General features: G+C 56.5%; 1 protein-coding gene across 5 annotated transcripts; it reads right to left on the bottom strand.

The window, feature by feature from the left end:
- Window positions 1–2,381: 2,381 nt before the first annotated feature.
- On the bottom strand, window positions 2,382–20,090 carry LOC144734864 (tropomodulin-1-like). 5 transcript variants are annotated; one of them, XM_078617296.1, is made up of 11 exons: window positions 18,458–18,663; window positions 18,291–18,423; window positions 13,130–13,261; window positions 12,222–12,378; window positions 9,230–9,346; window positions 8,063–8,146; window positions 7,403–7,533; window positions 7,029–7,136; window positions 6,659–6,802; window positions 6,343–6,487; window positions 2,382–5,860 (listed from the first exon to the last, which is right to left on the bottom strand). In XM_078617296.1, exons 3-11 carry the CDS (start codon window positions 13,250–13,252, stop codon window positions 5,835–5,837), a joined length of 1,035 nt encoding a protein of 344 aa, XP_078473422.1. In that variant the 5' UTR covers window positions 13,253–13,261; window positions 18,291–18,423; window positions 18,458–18,663; the 3' UTR covers window positions 2,382–5,834. The 5 variants fall into 5 exon arrangements, with proteins under 5 accessions (XP_078473422.1, XP_078473419.1, XP_078473420.1 ...); XM_078617293.1 differs by lacking the exons at window positions 18,291–18,423; window positions 18,458–18,663 and adding an exon at window positions 19,935–20,090; XM_078617294.1 differs by lacking the exons at window positions 18,291–18,423; window positions 18,458–18,663 and adding an exon at window positions 19,964–20,090.
- Window positions 20,091–20,923: the final 833 nt, after the last annotated feature.

Here is a 20,923-nt window from a genome sequence, read left to right as displayed (position 1 = left end):
AGTGTGCGTGCGGTAAAACCGGTAACCGTCATGCGGTTACCGGTAGTGCAAACAAACCGATTTTTAAACCGCCCCAAACCCACGACCACCCCCACCCCTCGTTTCCCGTGCTTTGTATTAACGGCAGCAACCATCCGTGGGACGGAAAGGGGGGTGCGGCCAGACTCTACCACGTTGGATGCAGGGGTTAGGGTGCGAGACGTGGACCCAGATGCTTCAGCTCTCTCCTTCGTATTCCTGTATTACTCAGACACTCAAAACCTCACTCACACACTCACCCGCTCAATACAAGACCAGGGTTGCACTCTAATCATCATCATCCATCACGGAGCTGCCAGGTGTCGCCCTTTGGGTCAACTCTCGATAACGAAGCGACCACGTGGGGTGCACGGGGTGGCTAACCCGAGTGAGCAAGCCTATCGCGGTTGTCCTATGGACAGCCTCGTCCCTTGCCATAGGAATGTGGACTTTCCACCACTCGCTGTGCAGGCATGAAAACCGGAGCTATATGACTCAACATCGTGTTTGGTTGGACTGCAATTCCGCTTGTTCACACAGGAAACCCTGAGCGAGTGTCAAGGTTATTGTTTATGGAGGGTCCTGCCAAGTTTTCGCAGTTGTGGGGGCCGATGTTGCTGCTGCTGTGTGACCCAAATCGAGTGATTTGTAAGTCGTTTCTCAGCACGGGGATATGTCTGCCCAGGTCAGGGCCCGGAGGAAACCCCACGCAGAGCAGGGGGAGCGGTACAAACTCCAACAGCAGCCGCCGGTCGCCACGGCGCTTGTGCCAGGCTAGGTCCACTTTGATGCCATCACGTGAATTTTTGAAGGCCTCGCTGCTGGCAGGTAACTGGACGGACCCATGTGTTGTGGGTTGACTGAGATGACTGGCAGATGCAAAACCTGTGCTTGCCACTTTGCCACACACTCTCACAAAGGCAACATTCCCCGTGCAGCCCTGAAGCCATCGCTCTTCATCGCGAGGCCCACGGCCCCTGGCGGCTCCTGGCGTGGGCCGCCAGGGGCCCACCCCCTCGTCACGGTAGACGAGGGGGTGGTTGCCAGCACCATGTCGAGCCCTCTTTGTCTTCCCAGTGGCGATGTTGTACACACCGCACCAGGTACTCGTGAGACTGAGTCGACCTAGGGGAGACCCAGGACAGGTTGACGTATTAGTTAGGACGCGAGCGGGAATCAAACTCGGGTGGCCGGGTTCGTAACGCAGTGCACTAACCATTGCGGTACCGCTCCCCCCCACACTCAGCAAAACTGGTGGTGGGGGGCACACAAACTCCACTCACGCATTTCATTTAGCTTGCATGAAAGGATCAGGCAGGAGTCAAGGTTAGGGGTTCATTCAAATAATCCTGCCACGATCCAACTACATCACAGCTGTGGTTGTAGCCAAGATTGTCCCGCAAACCGGAACCAGTTTCGTAACGGTTACAGGAAACCGGTTCTGATAACCAGAGTAGGTATACAATATTGCTGCTGCTGCTAACAGCGTGGCTTTGTCACATCTCAATTGCCTCCCAGCAGCAGCAGCAGCGAGTCCGGGGTCGTTCACGCGACGGGTGGAGACGGGAATCGCCGCTCGTGTTCATCGCCGCGCCGGTGATGCCACTGGGTCTTTAACGTCGCATTGCCCGCTTTGGTAAAGTCCGTAACTATTGTTTGTGCGTGCGTGGAGGGGCAGTGCTGAGGTCGCGCTCACAACCCGGCGATCCGAGTGAGATCCCCGCTCACGGCCAACACCAGCGAGGCTTCTTGTTTGTGCAGCAGCAGCTGATCACATGACCCCCTCGTGTTGGTCTTCGTAGGTGCTACTCGCCGACAGGACGTGTCCCAACAGTCTGATGAAGGCTATAAAGGGAGTCTGTGTGTCTATGGTGTTTATGTAACACGAGGTGTATGTGTAGTTTACACTGGATGTGTGCACGTGCTTTGAGCGTGTTTGTGCAAGAGACTTGAGTAACGTGTGATTAGGGGTGTGCGTGTGCGAAGAGCGGTGGCGCAGTGGTGAGGGCACTCGCCAATGAACTCGGCGACCCGAGTTGTTTCAATATCGTCAACGGCCAATATCAGTGACCGGTCCCTGGGCCTCGCCCTAGGTCGACTCAGCACTGAATGACTACCTGGTAGTGTGCAAACATCGGCACTGGGGGAGATAAAGACGGCCGGGCGTGGTACCGTTCTGTCTACTCGCGAACAGCACTTGCCCCAACAGCCTGTTAAAGGCTATACGGGGGATCTTTGGTTGTTGTTGTGTACGATCATGCCCCCCCCCCCCCCCCCCCGTGAGCAGGACGCTCCTGCAAACGAGGCTCGGCCTCGGCTCAAATCGTTCTGCAAGCGAATGAACACTTCCGAGTCCTCCGTGCTCACGATGACCGATACTTTATTTGTTTGTTGTAGCACAGGTGGCTCACGCACGACTTCACGAATGAGGCTGCAATGAACGAATGAGAGAGAGGCTTGTGTAGAGAGTCACGTGAAGGACCACTTTCAGTCGTCCAGACTCCCATGCCAGGGGGGGACACCGTATATCAGGGGTCGATGTAACGAGCGGGGTGGCGATGTGGTGGACAACACAGGGCAGGTAGCGCTGTACTTCTATGCTCCCACGCAAACCCCCAACCCGCATTGACCAGCGCGGTGAAGTATGGCCAAATGATAAAACCCCCTCCACAATTCGTCAGATGGCGAATTGGGGCGGGCGGGGGGGGTGAGTTCCTACCCCGCCCCTCCCCCGTGGAGGGGGGCGGGGGGATTGAGAGGGGGGGGGGGTCCGGCTGCATAGCTCAGGAATGTGTGGTGACGTCACCGGAATGTGTGGTGACGTCACCGGAATGCGTTTGTGTGACGTCACCCGGATTCTTGCTGTAGCCGTGAACTTCCCCAAAGCAAAAATAAAGAGCCACGATTCATTGCACCCCCCACCCCCCACAAACGGGGGGGGGGCCTGGTCCCGAACACCTGCGGTGAAGTATGGGTAGACCCACACACGAATATTTGGAGCGCGGGGGGGGGCGTCACACCTTGGGCTGTTTAAAAAAATGGGACGGGGGGGGGGGACCCACACCTAGGGGCTATAATCTAGGGGGGGCTGGCTTCAGTTCCACGGGGTGGGGGGGGGTCTTATCTATGGGGGGGGAGGGGGGGGAGCCCTCGACACCCAAGAGTCATACTTGCGAACCCGCCAACCTTTTAGGGGGACCTAAAATACCCAGAGGCCCAGCATAAGTGGGGGGGGGGGGGGGGGTGAATCACACCAAGGGGACCCCCTCGCTCGGGGGTCCCACGCACGTCAAGTTGGCGGTTACACGCGGGGTGGGGGGGGGGGGCGTGGGGGGCGTTGTCACGAGGCCCCCCCCCCCCCACCTCTACCCACCTGCGCTTGAATGCATGGACACTTGCGTCTCCTAGCTTGCCCTGAGAACTCGCCCAACTCTGCTGAATTCTCCACTTCTTTCTCTCGCGCTCAAAACAGGCGGGGGGAGGGGCGGGGGGAGGGGTGCCGGCCGCCTACATCGTCGTCGGGGACGGACGAGGTCGAGGCCACGAGGTCCTCTGGGCTCGCCTTGTCAAGCCACCGAGATCACACACACGCACACACACGCACACTCACACGCACGCACACACTCACACGCACACACGCACACACACGCGCACACACACACGCACGCACACTCACACGCACACACGCACACACACGCGCACACACGCACACTCACGCACACACACTCACACACGCGCACACACGCGCACACACGCGCACACACGCACACACACACTCACACACACGCACGCACACACACACTCACGCACGCACATGCGCATGCACACGCACGCACACGCACGCACATGGACAATAATCGGGCGCTGGAGGAGCAGGAGGATCTCGCTGGCGATAGCAGAGGAAGAGGAGCTGTCGTACTCTCCGGGTTCACACGACGCACGACATTCCCCCGGCATTTGAAAGCCAAACTTGGGGGTGCGACTTAATCTCCGAGAGCGGTGCGCGTGGTGAGCGGTGCGCGTGGTGAGCGGTGCGCGTGGTGAGCGGTGCGCGTGGTGAGCGGTGCGCGTGGTGAGCGGTGCGCGTGGTGAGCGGTGCGCGTGGTGAGCGGTGCGCGTGGTGAGCGGTGCGCGTGGTGAACGGTGCGCGTGGTGAGCGGTGCGCGTGGTGAGCGGTGCGCGTGGCCAGATTTGGACGCGCGGTGAGCGGTGGCACAGCGGTTAGCAGCTTGCCACTGCGGCGCTTAAATCCTGGGAGACCCCCCCCCCCCCAGTTCCAATTACCGCTCACATGACCCAATGACGATGACGGAGGCCTCCCCTAGGTCGACTCGGCCTCAAATGAGTAGCTGGTGCAGTGTATGGAACATCAACACTGGGGAGACAAAGGCGGTCGGGCACAGCGCTGGCAACCTCCACCCACCTCGTGCCGGCCTTCAACAAGTGCCCGCTAACGGTACTTTCCCCAAAAGTTTGCTTAAAGCTGTACGGCGGACCTTTGTATTTGTCGGCCCCTGGAGAATATGGTATTTGTAGGTAGGATTGCCTCGAGTGGTGTCGCGTTACTGTCAATATTCCTACACAGGGGACAATAACCGCGAGCGTTGATGTTACGAGCGAAGACCGACAGATGTCTTTGCCAGCTCGGCAGCGGCAGCCTCTCTTCCTCTCCACGAGCGACGACGCGATCTGCGCGGAACACCAGGACTGAGTGGCGACCCTTCGGCTACTCGACCCCGACCTCGTTAATATGGCGGCGGCGGCGGCGGCGACGACGTCCGCACGTCGTTTGCAGCGCGACGCGGCGATGTATGGCAGAGGACGGCGGAACTCTCACGTAAACGCAAAAACACAAAAACCCACCCCGAGAATGAAAAACGCGATTAAGATGACCCCTAGCAAAACGATACAAAACATGCAACCGCCGGCCTCGTCGGCAACAAAATATCAAAACGATGACGATGGCGACAACGGTGACGGTTACACCACGACCGCTCAGACAGCGGCCACGTGGAGAAGCCTGGCGCAGGCCCCGACGCGTGCCACAAGATGCTGCTCCCATCCGGCGAGGATAATCGTGGGAAATCCACGGAAGCGCCTTTTTTAGGCTCCGAAGGTCGGGAAAAAAAGGGATCACGATTTCTTGGAGCGAAAAATTGGAGCTTCCTCGGAGTTCTAACCGCCGCGGGAATTGTACGTGGGAATGTAATGGAAACATAGCCGGGGTAGAGAGCTGCCACGGATTTCTATCTGGAAACCTGGAGCACGGTTGGATTGGACCGAAGTGAGGACATCCGTGGAATTGTCCCCAGGTTTGATGGCTGGTCAGGAATGTTCGAGTTGTAAACCAATGATGATGACGATGATGACGATGATGGTTATGGTGAAAGATTTAACCATCGCATCCCGATGGTAATGGTTGTAATTTCGGCCGAATTGTTATCACTTCGAATGTCGTGGAAGATTGATCAATCACGGGAGGCCGGGGGAGGGGGGGCCATGGGTGGGGGAAGTTGGTGGGGGGCGGAAGGAGAGCTGTCACGTCCCAATCGTCATCGCGTCAATTGGTCCCCGTCCAGGCGAGGCTGGGGTCACGAGGTCACGTGACCTCGACGGTGCCGACTCCAGTGCGGGTGGCACCAAGGGGGAGGGTGGCGGCGGGTGGGGTGGTGGTGGTGCTGGCGGGAGGGCGAGCGAGGGGATCGCAGCTGGGGAGGGGGGCCAGGACAGTGGACCTGGAGGAGATGGGACCTGGGCTGGCGGTGTTGGCCCAGGGTGGCCGTGGCCCAGCTGTCCTCTCCGTGGATGGCCGCGTCTCACCCCTCCAGCCTCTTCTGTCGAACTGCAGAAGAGACGCAGAGCGACATGTAAACGCAAAGATCCCAAGTGTAGCCATCAACAGACTTGTACGCGACGAGCACCTACAAAGGCCGGCATGGGGCACGGGTGGGTGGGTGGCCACCAGCACCGCACCCTGCTGCTGATGTTTTATACACACCGCACCAAGTACTCATTTAAAGGTGGAGTTCACCTCATGGAGGCCCAGAACCACTTTAGATATTTCGCCACTTATTGGTCGTGAGCGGGAATCGAACTCGGGTCGCTGGGTTTGTAGAGCAGCGCACTAACTACTGCGCCACCACCCCTCGCGACAAAAACATAGATTGCATACACACATACAAACATTCAAACACAGACACCTGACATACTTGAGTTATGGTGCGTGCGCATTCGTGGATTTGTGGGCGTGTGCGGTGCGTGTGCGGTGCGTGTGCGGTGCGTGTGCGGTGCGTGTGCGGTGCGTGTGCGGTGCGTGTGCCGCACTCAGGTCGTTGTTGCGGGTGATTGCGTCTGCTGCCCGCGTGCGGGGCCCCTGCTGCAGGAAGTGGTATCCCAGCTTCAGCAGCGTCGGCTTCTCCTCCACCAGGCGAGCCAATTCCATCTCCACATGGTTCCCCAGCTGCTGCCTCTGTAACATCACCAACACCAACATCAGCACTATCACCGCCAACATCATCATCATCAACAATACCAACATCAACATCTTTACATCAACCATCAGCGGCCTCTGTAACATCACCCACATCGCCACCACTACCCCCATTCCCCGTCCCCCCACGCCCCCCTCCCCGCGCCCCACCTGGTTGTCGATCTTGAGCTCGCTGAGCGAGTCGTTTTCGTGCATCGCCTCCACCATGGCCAGGATGCCGCTGCCCGTGATGAAGTTGGTCTCCACGTTGAGGCTGCGCAGCGCGCGGTTTTCCCGTAGCATGTCCGCCAGTGCCTGGGGCAAGGTGGGGGGCACGGGGGAGTTGGCGGGGACGGGAGTCAAGAGGATCGCGAAGATGCCGAGGAGAGGAGACGGGACACGATGCGAGGGCAGACCAACCGGGAGATCACGTGACCCGAGCTGCCCCGTGTGAGGAGGTGAGGAGGGGAAGAGGTGCGTAGAGCAGAGATGTGTAGCGGCGAGGAGGTGAGGAGCGCTCAGGAGGTGGTGAGGGCCTCACCAGGGCGACGGGGTCGTTACTGCGCGTGGCCGCGAGGCTGAACGACGCGACATGGGTGTTCCTCTTCAGCGCCTCCGCGTACTCCTTCAGCGTTGGGATCGGGATGCTCTGTGGGGTCGAGCGGCCAGATTCAAGTCACCATCAAGTCACCATCAAGTCACCATCAAGTCACCATCAAGTCACCATCAAGTCACCATCAAGTCACCTCTGAGTTGGCTTCAAGTATACCCAAGGCATTCTTGTTTCAGATTCACCCGTAAATCCCTCTTAGTCACACCGAATCACCCTCCAGTCATGCTGAGAAGACACCGAGTGTGGGGAGCCCTGTTATGGTGGGGGGGGGGGGGGGCCTGTGATTGTGGGGGGCCGCTTGCCTTGATGTTGTTGAGGTTGACCTCCTGGAGGCGGGGGTCGTTGTCACGGATACGCTGCAGCGTCGCCTCCACGTCCGTGGGGTTGGGGGGCTCTTCGGGCATGGGGCGCATGGGCTCGGCGCGCACCACACCTGTGCACACACACACGTACACACACTCATGTGAGCACACACACACTCATGTGAGCACACACGCGTACGCACGCGCACACACACGTGTACGCACGCGCACACACACGTGTACGCACGCGCACACACACGTGTACGCACGCACACACACACGTGTACGCACGCACACACGCGTACGCACATCCACACGTGTACGCACACACACACACGTGTACGCGCACACACACACGTGTACGCGCACACACACACAAACCCAACCTCCGATCGCCACCAAGGCGCTTGTGTGCGCATGCGCACACAAACACGTACGTACATAAATAATATTTTTTTTGCGTTCATGCAAAAAAAATTACATCTCAGTCGCTCAAAATGAGTTGCGTCGCATCTAAATCCCAACACATTTTAAGAGAGCACCCCCAGCGACAGCGGTCCCTGTGCGACACCACGTGACTCGGCCCTGCGTGCAGGCCGTGAGGACGATGGTGACGGCGATGAGGGTGATGAGGGCGATGAGGGCGATGATGCAACTCACTGCCGATGCCGTCCGCGTGGCTCGTCCCCTTGTGGGCGCTGTAGTACTGCGGGGTGCTCACCAGGGTGTGCATGCCCAGGATGGCTGCGGGTGAGGTAGGGGTCACAGGGTCACCACGGGGTCATTCGGTCACAGAGGTCAGAGGTACACGAGGGTCATGGGGGGGCACAAGGCAGCGTAGAGGTCAGAATGGCTGTCATGTGCACACAGGGTTAATGCATGCGTGGTATTTGTGTGTGTGTGTACGTGTGTGTGTGTACACGCATGTGTACGTACAGCCGTCGTCAGGGTGTGTGCGGTGCGACACATTGGGGTGTGTGGTGTGTGACGTGTCGGGGTGTGTCCGTGTGACATGTTATGGGTGTGTGCGGTGCGACACATTGGGGTGTGTGGCGTGTGACGTGTCGTGGTGTGTGCGTGTGACGTGTCGTGGTGTGTGCGTGTGACGTGTCGTGGTGCGTGCGTGTGACGTGTCGGGGTGCGTGCGTGTGACGTGTCGTGGTGCGTGCGTGTGACGTGTCGTGGTGCGTGCGTGTGACGTGTCGTGGTGCGTGCGTGTGACGTGTCGTGGTGTGTGCGTGTGACGTGTCGGGGTGTGTGCGTGTGACGTGTCGGGGTGTGTGCGTGTGACGTGTCGTGGTGTGTGCGTGTGACGTGTCGTGGTGTGTGCGTGTGACGTGTCGTGGTGTGTGCGTGTGACGTGTCGTGGTGTGTGCGTGTGACGTGTCGGGGTGTGTGCGTGTGACGTGTCGGGGTGTGTGCGTGTGACGTGTCGAGGTGTGTGCGTGTGACGTGTCGGGGTGTGTGCGTGTGACGTGTCGGGGTGTGTGCGTGTGACGTGTCGGGGTGTGTGTGACGTGTCGTGGTGTGTGCGTGTGACGTGTCGTGATGTGTCGTGGTGTGTGCGTGTGACGTGTTGGGGTGTGTGCGTGTGACGTGTTGGGGTGTGTGCGTGTGACGTGTCGTGGTGTGTGCGTGTGACGTGTCGGGGTGTGTGCGTGTGACGTGTTAGTAGTGTGTGCGTGTGACGTGTCGGGGTGTGTGCGTGTGACGTGTTAGTGGTGTGTGTGTGTGATGTGTCGTGGTGTGTGCGTGTGACGTGTTGAGGTGTGCGTGTGACGTGTCGGGGTGTGCGTGTGTGGTGCGACGTGTTGGGGTGCCGCTGACCAGCGATGTCGCACAGCTCCACGTCCGTGGCTCCGGACAGAGCCTCCTCCAGCTCGGGGTCCAGTGCCATTTTCTCCTCCACCGGCATTGGTTTCACCTTCGGGACAAACTCCTTACCTGTGCACAGGTGAGCGCCGGGTGGGGGTGGGAGGGGGGGAATTGGAGAAGGGGGGGGTGTGGGGGTGGCAGGGGTCAAAGTGCAAAGCGCCTCCAGATACTCGCCCACTGATGTACGTGGACTTTGTCCGACTGTCCGTGATTCCGTGCGGTGATGAGCGAGGCTATGTACTCCGGAGAAAGCCCTGGAGGCTCTCACAACTCATCCTTCACGGGGTTCCTGGCGAGGTTATGCAGGGTGGGGGGGGGGGGGTGTGACGTTTCTGCTGCCGTGTGTAGGGGCATCACCATTCCTGGGCCCTCCCCTAGGTCGACTCGGCCTCAAATGAGGCGCTCGCACACTCTCGCCCGATTACGCCGACAGAGAAGGTGGTACGGCACGTGGACTGACGCCGTCTGTGTGGAGGAGGAGGAGAAGGTGGAGCGTTGCCCTCTCGCGCACGGGGGGGGGGGGGGGGGTTCCCTCCGGGTGCTCCGGTTTCCTCCCCACTTGTATAATAATAATAATAACAAACACTCATCACTAATTAGCCGAAACACATCTTCTAATTAAAACCCAATATAGCAGGACCCTCCTGTCCAGGCCAGCGTGGCACATCGCACAAAAGGGGGGGATGGGTGGACGGCACCACGGCCAGTCGCCTTGTCTCCCCATTGCTGATGTGTACTCCACACGGCCGCCGCCACCACGCACAGACACGCACATTTGCGTCGACGCACAGACACGCGTGCACAAGTCGACGCACAGACACGCACATTCGCGTCGACGCACAGACACGCGTGCACAAGTCGACGCACAGACACGCGTGCACAAGTCGACGCACAGACACGCACATTCGCGTCGACACACACACACGCGTGCACAAGTCGACGCACAGACACGCACATTCGCGTCGACACACAGACACGCGTGCACAAGTCGACGCACAGACACGCACATTCGCGTCGACGCACAGACACGCGTGCACAAGTCGACGCACAGACACGCACATTCGCGTCGACGCACAGACACGCGTGCACAAGTCGACGCACAGACACGCACATTCGCGTCGACGCACAGACACGCGTGCACAAGTCGACGCACAGACACGCGTGCACAAGTCGACGCACAGACACGCACATTCGCGTCGACACACAGACACGCGTGCACAAGTCGACGCACAGACACGCACATTCGCGTCGACACACAGACACGCGTGCACAAGTCGACGCACAGACACGCACATTCGCGTCGACGCACAGACACGCGTGCACAAGTCGACGCACAGACACGCACATTCGCGTCGACGCACAGACACGCGTGCACAAGTCGACGCACAGACACGCACATTCGCGTCGACGCACAGACACGCGTGCACAAGTCGACGCACAGACACGCATGCACAAGTCGACGCACAGACACGCGTGCACAAGTCGACGCACAGACACGCATATTCGCGTCGACACACAGACACGCGTGCACAAGTCGACGCACAGACACGCACATTCGCGTCGACACACAGACACGCGTGCACAAGTCGACGCACAGACACGCACATTCGTGTCGACGCACAGACACACGTGCACAAGTCGACGCACAGACACGCACATTCGCGTCGACGCACAGACACGCGTGCACAAGTCGACGCACAGACACGCACATTCGCGTCAACACACAGACACGCGTGCACAAGTCGACGCACAGACACGCATGCACAAGTCGACACACAGACACGCGTGCACAAGTCGACGCACAGACACGCACATTCGCGTCGACGCACAGACACGCGTGCACAAGTCGACGCACAGACACGCACATTCGTGTCGACACACAGACACGCGTGCACAAGTCGACGCACAGACACGCACATTCGCGTCGACACACAGACACGCGTGCACAAGTCGACGCACAGACACGCACATTCGCGTCGACACACAGACACGCGTGCACAAGTCGACGCACAGACACGCACATTCGTGTCGACACACAGACACGCGTGCACAAGTCGACGCACAGACACGCATATTCGTGTCGACGCACAGACACGCGTGCACAAGTCGACGCACAGACACGCACATTCGCGTCGACGCACAGACACGCGTGCACAAGTCGACGCACAGACACGCACATTCGTGTCGACACACAGACACGCGTGCACAAGTCGACGCACAGACACGCACATTCGTGTCGACACACAGACACGCGTGCACAAGTCGACGCACAGACACGCACATTCGTGTCGACACACAGACACGCGTGCACAAGTCGACGCACAGACACGCACATTCGCGTCGACACACAGACACGCGTGCACAAGTCGACGCACAGACACGCACATTCGCGTCGACACACAGACACGCGTGCACAAGTCGACGCACAGACACGCATATTCGCGTCGACACACAGACACGCGTGCACAAGTCGACGCACAGACACGCACATTCGTGTCGACACACAGACACGCGTGCACAAGTCGACGCACAGACACGCACATTCGTGTCGACACACAGACAAGCGTGCACAAGTCGACGCACACGCATGCACGCACGGACACAGACACGCGCGGCATGGTCGGCACGCGCTCTACGTTCCGCGTCGCTGCTCCCGGCTCCGCGATTTATCACCGAGTGAGAATCATGGCCTCTGAGCAGCCCCAGCCTCCCGCGATCGTAATCGTAACTCACGGGGACACCCTCTCGCCTCCCCCCGTGCCCATCCCGACAGGCATAGGGTCGCTTACGATAGCGACTCCATCTTTCGTAATCATCTTGCAACCACATCGTTAAGTTTGCATGCAGTGACACCACTTGGTTGTGATGGTCATTATAATTAAGCCCAGGCCCTCCCCTCCTCTCCCCCCTCCTCCTCTCCCAGCTCTCCCCCTCCTCCCCTCACCCTTCTTCTCGCCGGTGAAGGGCACCAGGTCCTCGCGGTCACGGTGCTCTCGCGCTTGCGTCTCCAGGAAGCGCAGGAGCTCCTCGCGGTTGAACGGCGCCGCCGGTGCCTTTGTTGTCTGGTCCTTCTGTCGGAACGCGGCGGGGAGCAGCGCGTTCTGTGGGGAGGGAGGAGAGGAGAGGGAGGAGGTGAGGGAGGGGAGGGAGGAAAGGAAGAGGAGATGGACAGAGGGAGAGGAGAGGAATGCGAGGGAGGAGAAAACTAGAAACTATTTTTATTTTCTTCTGCCAGGTAATGCCCACTGAGCTACATATTTACTTGTCAGAAGCGACCTGGCCACATATAATAGCTCAACGAAGTGGCTTATCATGTGGAAATGGAGAGCAGCCGAATAGTCTAAATGCACGTTTCTAGAAGAGGGAGGAGAGGGAGAAAAGGAAGGAGATGGAGAGGGAGGTAATGGAGACGAGAGGGAGGACGAGGCAAGAGAGGATAGGTAACAAGCAAATGTTCCGCCCTCCGATTGTTGGTGGGGTTTATGGGTAATAACGATGAGACCGAGTAGCAGTGTTAGACGGAGCCACCCTCCTCCATGTCGGTGGCGTCTCTGAGAACGCTTCACACGCGACAAGCGACTGGCATCTCATCTCAATGCATTTCAAAGGAGCATCCCCAGTGGCAGATGTCCCTGTGCTGCACTATGTGACTCAGCACCTAGCCTGCAAGCGGCATTAGTCAAGCAATTTTTTTTTGGCAAATTTGGATCATGATTCCGGCACACAATGGCGTAGCCATTTCAATTTAAGTCAGGAGATCTTTAACTACTTTAGTGCGGATCCATGTCCTGCAGATCCTCTCTCCCCGTGCCTCTCTCCCCGTGTCTCATGTCTGGGTCTCCGGCGTCTCACGTCCGGGTCCATGTCCTGCAGATCCTCGGCCAGCTGCTTGAGCTCGTCCGCCGAGAGTCCGCTGAGCATCGACTCCGCGTCCACATCCTGGCCACGGCCCGGCACCGTCCTGCGAGTAGCCATCCTGTCAACCTGCGGGGGAAGATGGGAGGGCGGCACGTGGGGGTCACTTTAGTAGATGCACAGTGATGGCGAGGTCACGGATCACCGGGCGGCGGTGATGTCGTGGTAGTTAAGAGCCGGCGCGCCAAGTTGGTTAACCCGATGCACCGAGGCAGAGGCTGTAACGCGCCAGCTTCTCGGCGCTCCATCGCTCGGGGTCCCTTTCACAACGGCGGTGGCCGCCCTCCCCCCGACACGCTGCTTCTCGAAGACGGGAAGCCCCCAACGAGCCACACTTATCCAGCAGTGGGCTGACACTGCTGGGGGGGGGGGGGGCGGCCGGGAGGGGGAGTGGGGGGCAACATCCCAGGCTCGGCTGCGTCGAGGGCTCAACCCGGCCCACGGCTTGAGGCCTGTTTCTCATTAACAGCCCCGGCCTAGGGGGGGGGGGGTGCTGGGGGGGGGGCGTGTGAACACAAAGTTTTGGGCGCAGTGCCACGCAGCTCGCCGCCGCACAGAGGCGCCCTCCAGTCCGATGCAGAACCCTCGTCTCAAACGAGACAGAACCCTTGTCCTATCCGATACACAACCCTCATCCCATCCGAAACAAAACCCCCGTCTCATCTCATACAGAACCCTCATCTTGTGCAATACAGAAGCCTCATCCTCTCCGCTACACGACCTGACCTGGCTGAGGTCACACCTCATCACATCTCATCACATCTCATCACATCTCATCACACGTGGGTGCTCGCATTACAGTATTGATGAGGAGCACCATCTCTCGCTCTCACTTTCTCGGTCCGTTCCTCTGTAGCTCTGCCACGCTCTCCCTCGAGCAGAGCGGACAGCGTTCCACCCCATGGGCATCGCCAATTCACTCGAGATCCATGCAGCCACCCGCTGCGGCCTGGCTCCCTGCAGCCAATCACACGGCTAAGGCAACTCGATTCCCAGAGACTCGACTCCTTTGATCTCAAGTAAACTTCACATCGAGGAGGGTCTCAAATCAACTTCCAGAGACTCAGCTCCCAGGGACGACTCAGCTCCCATCGATGGACCTCGCTGTTTCCTCCCTTCCGGTCTCCCCCCTCGACCCCCCCCTCGACCCCCCCCCTCGACCCCGTGATCCCTGTTCCTCCCATCCGGTTAATTTCCCGTCCAGAGGCCTCGCTTCCCACGTCGGATTTTCTACTCCGTGCTGCCTGGGGGCAGTGGTGTCCAGAATGCACAAGGGGCATGGATGTAATGCCCTGGGAGTGTAGCAATGCCCTGTTAAATACACCAATTGCCTGGCATGTGTACCAATGGATTTGCACTTCTAAAAGTGGTCTAGAACATGTATCTATACCCTGACACATGCACCATTGCCCTGGCATTTGTATCAAAGGCGTTACACGCACCCGTGTCCCACTTCTCGACTCAAACACAACTCATTATTCATCATAATAAATTCACACAGTTGTAATTGCACAACCTCTTACACTGTAAATACACACTTTCATCAAAAAGACAAAGATCCCCCGTGTAGCCTTAACAGGCTGTTGGGGCAAGTAAAAACACACAGAGACAGGCCTTGTGCAAGTAGCTTATATGGCTCAACGCAGGGCGTGTGCACGCGTGGGGCTGTTAACAGGCCACACACACGCGCACGCTTATTTTATAAATTGCTTATTTGTCCATCAGGAGGTCCTGCTGCATTGGTTTTCTTTATTTTAAGACGTGTTCAGCCAATCGACGACGACTCGTGTTTATTATTATTACTCGTGGGAGAGAAACCGGAGCCACTGGAGAAGACCCACGCGTGCGCGAGGGTGCAACGCTCTATCCCCCCCCTCCCACACACACCACAACACACACCACAACACACACCACAACACACACACCACAACACACACCACACTACAACACACACCACACCACACACACACCACAACACACACACACCACAACACTCACACAACACACACCACAACACACACCACAACACACACACACCACACACACACACCACAACACACCACACACACACACCACAACACACACACACACACCACACACACACCACAACACACACACACCACAACACACACACACCACAACACTCACACACCACAACACTCACACAACACACACCACAACACACACCACAACACACACACACCACAACAACACACACCACAACACAGCACACACCACAGCACAACACACAGCACAACACACACACACACCACAGCACACACCACACAGCACAACACACACACACACACCACAGCACACACCACAACACACACCACAGCACAACACACACCACAACACACACCACAGCACAACACACACCACAACACACACCACAGCACAACACACACCACAGCACAACACACACCACAGCACAACACACACACCACACACACCACGACACATCACACACACACCACAGCACAACACACACCACAACACACACCACAACACACACACACCACAGCACACACACACACACACCACAGCACACACCACAGCACAACACACACCACAACACACACCACAACACACACACACCACAGCACACACACACACCACAGCACACACCACAGCACAACACACACCACAACACACACACACCACAGCACAACACACACCACAACACACACCACAACACACACACACCACAGCACAACACACACCACAACACACACACACACCACACGCTGTACACACAATGGAGTGCCGTGTCTGTGGAGACCACTCCACTCTTTGTGTTGAACTTCAAAGGGGAATTAGGCCCCGGGACATCGTCTGACAGGCTCCACACTAAACTAACACACTACACAGCACTAACACACTACAAAGTACTAACACACTACACAACACTAACACACAACACTAACACACTACACTAACACACTACACAGCACTAACATACTATACAGCACTAACACACTACACTAACACACTATACAGCACTAACACACTACACAGTACTAACACACTACACTAACACACTACACAGCACTAACATACTATACAGCACTAACACACTATACAGTACTAACACACTACACTAACACACTACACAGCACTAACATACTATACAGCACTAACACACTACACTAACACACTATACAGCACTAACACACTACACAGTACTAACACACTACACTAACACACTATACAGCACTAACACACTACACTAACACACTACACAGCACTAACACACTATACAGTACTAACACACTACACTAACACACTATACAGCACTAACACACTATACAGCACTAACACACTACACAATACTAACACACTATACAGTACTAACACACTCTACAGCACTAACACACTATACAGCACTAACACACTACACAATACTAACACACTATACAGCACTAACACACTATACAGCACTAACACACTATACAGTACTAACACACTACACAGCACTAACACACTATACAGCACTAACACACTACACAATACTAACACACTATACAGCACTAACACACTATACAGCACTAACACACTATACAGTACTAACACACTACACAGCACTAACACACTATACAGTACTAACACTATACAGCACTAACACACTATACAGCACTAACACACTATACAGCACTAACACACTATACAGCACTAACACACTATACAGCACTAACACACTACACAATACTAACACACTATACAGCACTAACACACTATACAGCACTAACACACTATACAGCACTAACACACTATACAGCACTAACACACTATACAGCACTAACACACTACACAATACTAACACACTATACAGCACTAACACACTATACAGCACTAACACACTACACAGCACTAACACACTATACAGTACTAACACACAACACTAACACACTACACAGCACTAACACACTATACAGTACTAACACACTACACAATACTAACACACTATACAGTACTAACACACAACACAATACTAACACACTATACAGTACTAACACACTACACTAACACACTACACAATACTAACACACTATACAGTACTAACACACTATACAGCACTAACACACTACACTAACACACTACACTAACACACTATACAGTACTAACACACTGCACAGCACTAACACACTACTAACACACTATACAGTACTAACACACTACACAGCACTAACACACTACACTAATACACTACACAGCACTAACACACTACACTAATATATAAATGTGTTGTTACACCCGCCACCACCAATTAGCAGAGGTGTGGACTCGAGTCATGTGACTTGGACTCGAGTCAGACTCGAGTCATGAATTTGATGACTTGCGACTCGACTTGGACTTGCATAACAATGACTTTGTCCCACCTCTGCTACAGTACTAACACACTATACAGCACTAACACACTACACTAACACACTGCACCAACACACTGTACCAACACACTGTACTAACACACTACACTAACACACTGTACCAACACACTGCACCAACACACTACACTAACACACTGTACCAACACACTGCACCAACACACTGCACCAACACACTACACTAACACACTGAACCACTGTACCAACACGCGCGACACTCACACACGCCCCGTGTACACTCTACTGTAATAAACACAATATACTAACACGACACTAATGTAGCAGGTACTAACAACACATACACACACACCCTACTGTAATACACACAACATACTAACACACACACACTTCTGTAATAAACACAACATACTAACACTGAGCACACACACACATGACACTAGTGTAGCACTAACACACTCACACGACACTAGTGTAGCACTAACACACTCACACGACACTAGTGTAACACACACATGACACTAGTGTAGCAGTAACACATCACAAGTCTCAAGGCCGCGTTCAACGCGGGGCCGCCCATTGCGAAACCCGGGAGGCGCCCGGAGCCGAACCCCGTGGCACTGAACACCACCCCAACCACCCCCCTCGGGGGTCCCCCCACACCCCCCTGGGGGGTCCCCCCTCACCCCCGTGGGGGTCCCCCCCCCCCCCACCCCGGGGGTCCCCGAGAGCCCCCGAGGGGTCCCGGCACCAACCAGGGGTGGTGGTGGTGGAGGCGTCCCGACGAGAAGAGTCCCCCGAGCGAATCCCGCAGGGAACCAAGGGGGTGGTGATGGTGGTGAGGAGTGGTGGTGGTGAAGAGTGGTGGTGAGGAGTGGTGGTGGTGAGGAGTGGTGGTGGTGATGATGGTGGTGGTGAGGAGTGGTGATGATGGTGGTGGTGTTGAGGAGTGGTGGTGGTGAGTGGTAATAATGATGATGGTGGTAATGAAGATGAGGGTGTTGGTGTTGAGGAGTGGTGGTTAGTGGTGGTGTTGGTGTTGTTGAGGAGTGGTGGTAATGATGGTGGTGGTGTTGGTGGTGTTGAGGCGTGAGACGCAGCAGCAGCAGCGGGGACGACTCGGTGCCCCGCCCTCGCCTCTCACAATGGGGCCTTCCGCATTCCTCTCTCACGGCGCTCATCGTCACCCGTGGCCACGGCGGCGTGATGATGGGGAGGGGTGTGTGATGGGGGTGGTGATGGTGGTGATGGGGGTGTGATGGTGGTGTGATGGGGATGTGATGGTGGTGATGATGGGGGGGATGATGGTGGTGTGATAAATGGGGGTGTGATGGGGATGACGGGGGTGTGATGATGGTGATGATGATCGTGTGATGATGGTGATGGGGGTGTGATGATGGTGTGATGGGAGTGTGTGATGATGGTGATGGGGGTGTGGTGATGGTGATCGGGTGATGATCGTGTGATGCGGGTGTGATAATGGTGATGTGATGATGGGCGTGGTGTGATAGTCATTGTGGTGATGCGGCAGGTATGATGGTGGTGATGGTGGTGATGATGATGATGGTGTATGATGGTGGTGATGGTGGTGATGGTGATAATGGTCATGCGGGATAATTTTTAAGATGGGGTAATAATGGGGATGGGATGATGGTGATGGGGGTGGTGTGATAATGATGGTATTTGATATTGCCACGATTGTCATAGCAGTGATGATGAGGTGGTGGCAATGTTGATGAGGGTGAGAGTGATGGTGGTGATGATGGGGCTATTGATTATGATGGAGGGAGCTGTGATAACGACGATGATGATGGGAGGGTGGAGGTGTGATGGTGGTGATGATGGGGATGTGGGTGGTTGGTGTTGGTGGTGATGAATGGTGATAATGGCCTGACATACAGTGTGACATGTCAATACAGTCTACATATATACTGTAGCAACACGACCATCATTCTCGCGATTATTGTTGATGATGAATTGTGATTGATCTCAGGCTGTGACGGCTGATGCACAATCACCCGCACGCAGCTGCCCTTACTGATGCTGCCCTTTATGATGATGCTGCTGATGGTTATGATGATGGTTGTGATGGTTATGATGATGGTTGTGAAGGTTGTGATGATGGTTGTGATGGTTATGATGATGGTTGTGATGGTTATGATGATGGTTGTGATGGTTATGATGATGGTTGTGATGGTTGTGATGATGGTTGTGATGGTTATGATGATGGTTGTGATGGTTATGTTGCTGCTGTTGTTGCTGCTGCTGCAGCGATGCTGCTAATGGTCTCCTGCTGTTGCTGCTGATAACGAGACGCTGGCGATGATGTTGATGGTGAACTAATTATGATCATGAGTTGTCGCTGATGGTAACATCAACAACAATTGTGATGAGCTTACAATGTTGGTGGTTGTGTGACGTCTCGTACCCAGCGAGGAGGCAATTGATCCGGGCGCGGCTCCGTGCAGTGTGTCTCTCTCCCTCCTCACTCTCCCTCCACTCTCTCCCTTGTCTCTCTCGCCCTTCACTCTCCCTCCACTCTCTCCCTTGTCTCTCTCCCTCCTCACTCTCCCTCCACTCTCTCCCTTGTCTCTCTCCCCCTTCACTCTCCCTCCACTCTCTCCCTTGTCTCTCTCCCCCTTCACTCTCCCTTCCTCTCCCCCCTCGCCTCCCCTTCGTCTCTCTCTGCCTCTCCCGAACTCTCCCCCTCCCCGTAGCTCCCCAATCTCCCTCTCCACTCTCCCTCTCCCGTCTTCACTTCCCCTTATTGTCTCTCTCTCTCCCCTCTTCAGTATCCCTCTCTCTCTCCTCTCTTATACTCTCCCCTCTCGCTCTCCCCACGCTCTCTCCCTCTTAAACTCTCCCCCCCCTCTCTCTCCCCCCTCTCCCCACGCCCTCTTTCTCTTTCGCCAGTTCCGTTCATCCCAAACGCGGGGCGACATCGCCACCACGTGGAGAGACACGGGGAGACAAGGCGGAGACACGGGGGGGGGGGGGGACAAGGGGAGACAAGGGGGGGGGGGTGGACAAGAGGGGGGCACGGGGGGGGGCAAGGGGGGAGACAAGGGGGGGGAGACAAGATGGGGGGACAAGGGGACAAGGGGGGGGCAAGAGGGGGGAGACAAGGGGGGGGGACAAGGGGGGAGACAAGGGGGGGGCAAGGGGGGGCATGGTGGGGGCAAGGGGGGGGGGACAAAGGGGAGACAAGGTGGGGGCAAGGGGGGGGACATGGGGGGGGCAAGGGGGGAGACAAGGTGGGGGCAAGGGGGGGGGGCATGGTGGGGGCAAGGGGGGGGACAAAGGGGAGACAAGGTGGGGGCAAGGGGGGGACATGGGGGGGGCAAGGCGGGGGACAAGGGGGGGGAGACGAGGGGGGGAAAAGGGGTGG

This window comes from Lampetra planeri, chromosome 53 (genome assembly GCF_965212315.1).
Source record: "Lampetra planeri chromosome 53, kcLamPlan1.2.h2, whole genome shotgun sequence".
NCBI classification, from domain to species: domain Eukaryota; kingdom Metazoa; phylum Chordata; class Hyperoartia; order Petromyzontiformes; family Petromyzontidae; genus Lampetra; species Lampetra planeri.
This window is presented reverse-complemented; position numbering and strand designations above follow the sequence as displayed.

Excerpts from the sequence above, each read along its gene's own strand:
- LOC144734864 (XM_078617293.1), bottom strand. The coding sequence starts at position 13,252 with ATGGCTACTCGCAGGACGGTGCCGGGCCGTGGCCAGGATGTGGACGCG. Across the intron at positions 7,137-7,402 it reads TCAACCTCAACAACATCAAG|AGCATCCCGATCCCAACGCT; the intron begins GCAAGCGGCCCC and ends TCGACCCCACAG. Across the intron at positions 6,488-6,658 it reads AGCTCAAGATCGACAACCAG|AGGCAGCAGCTGGGGAACCA; the intron begins GTGGGGCGCGGG and ends GTGATGTTACAG.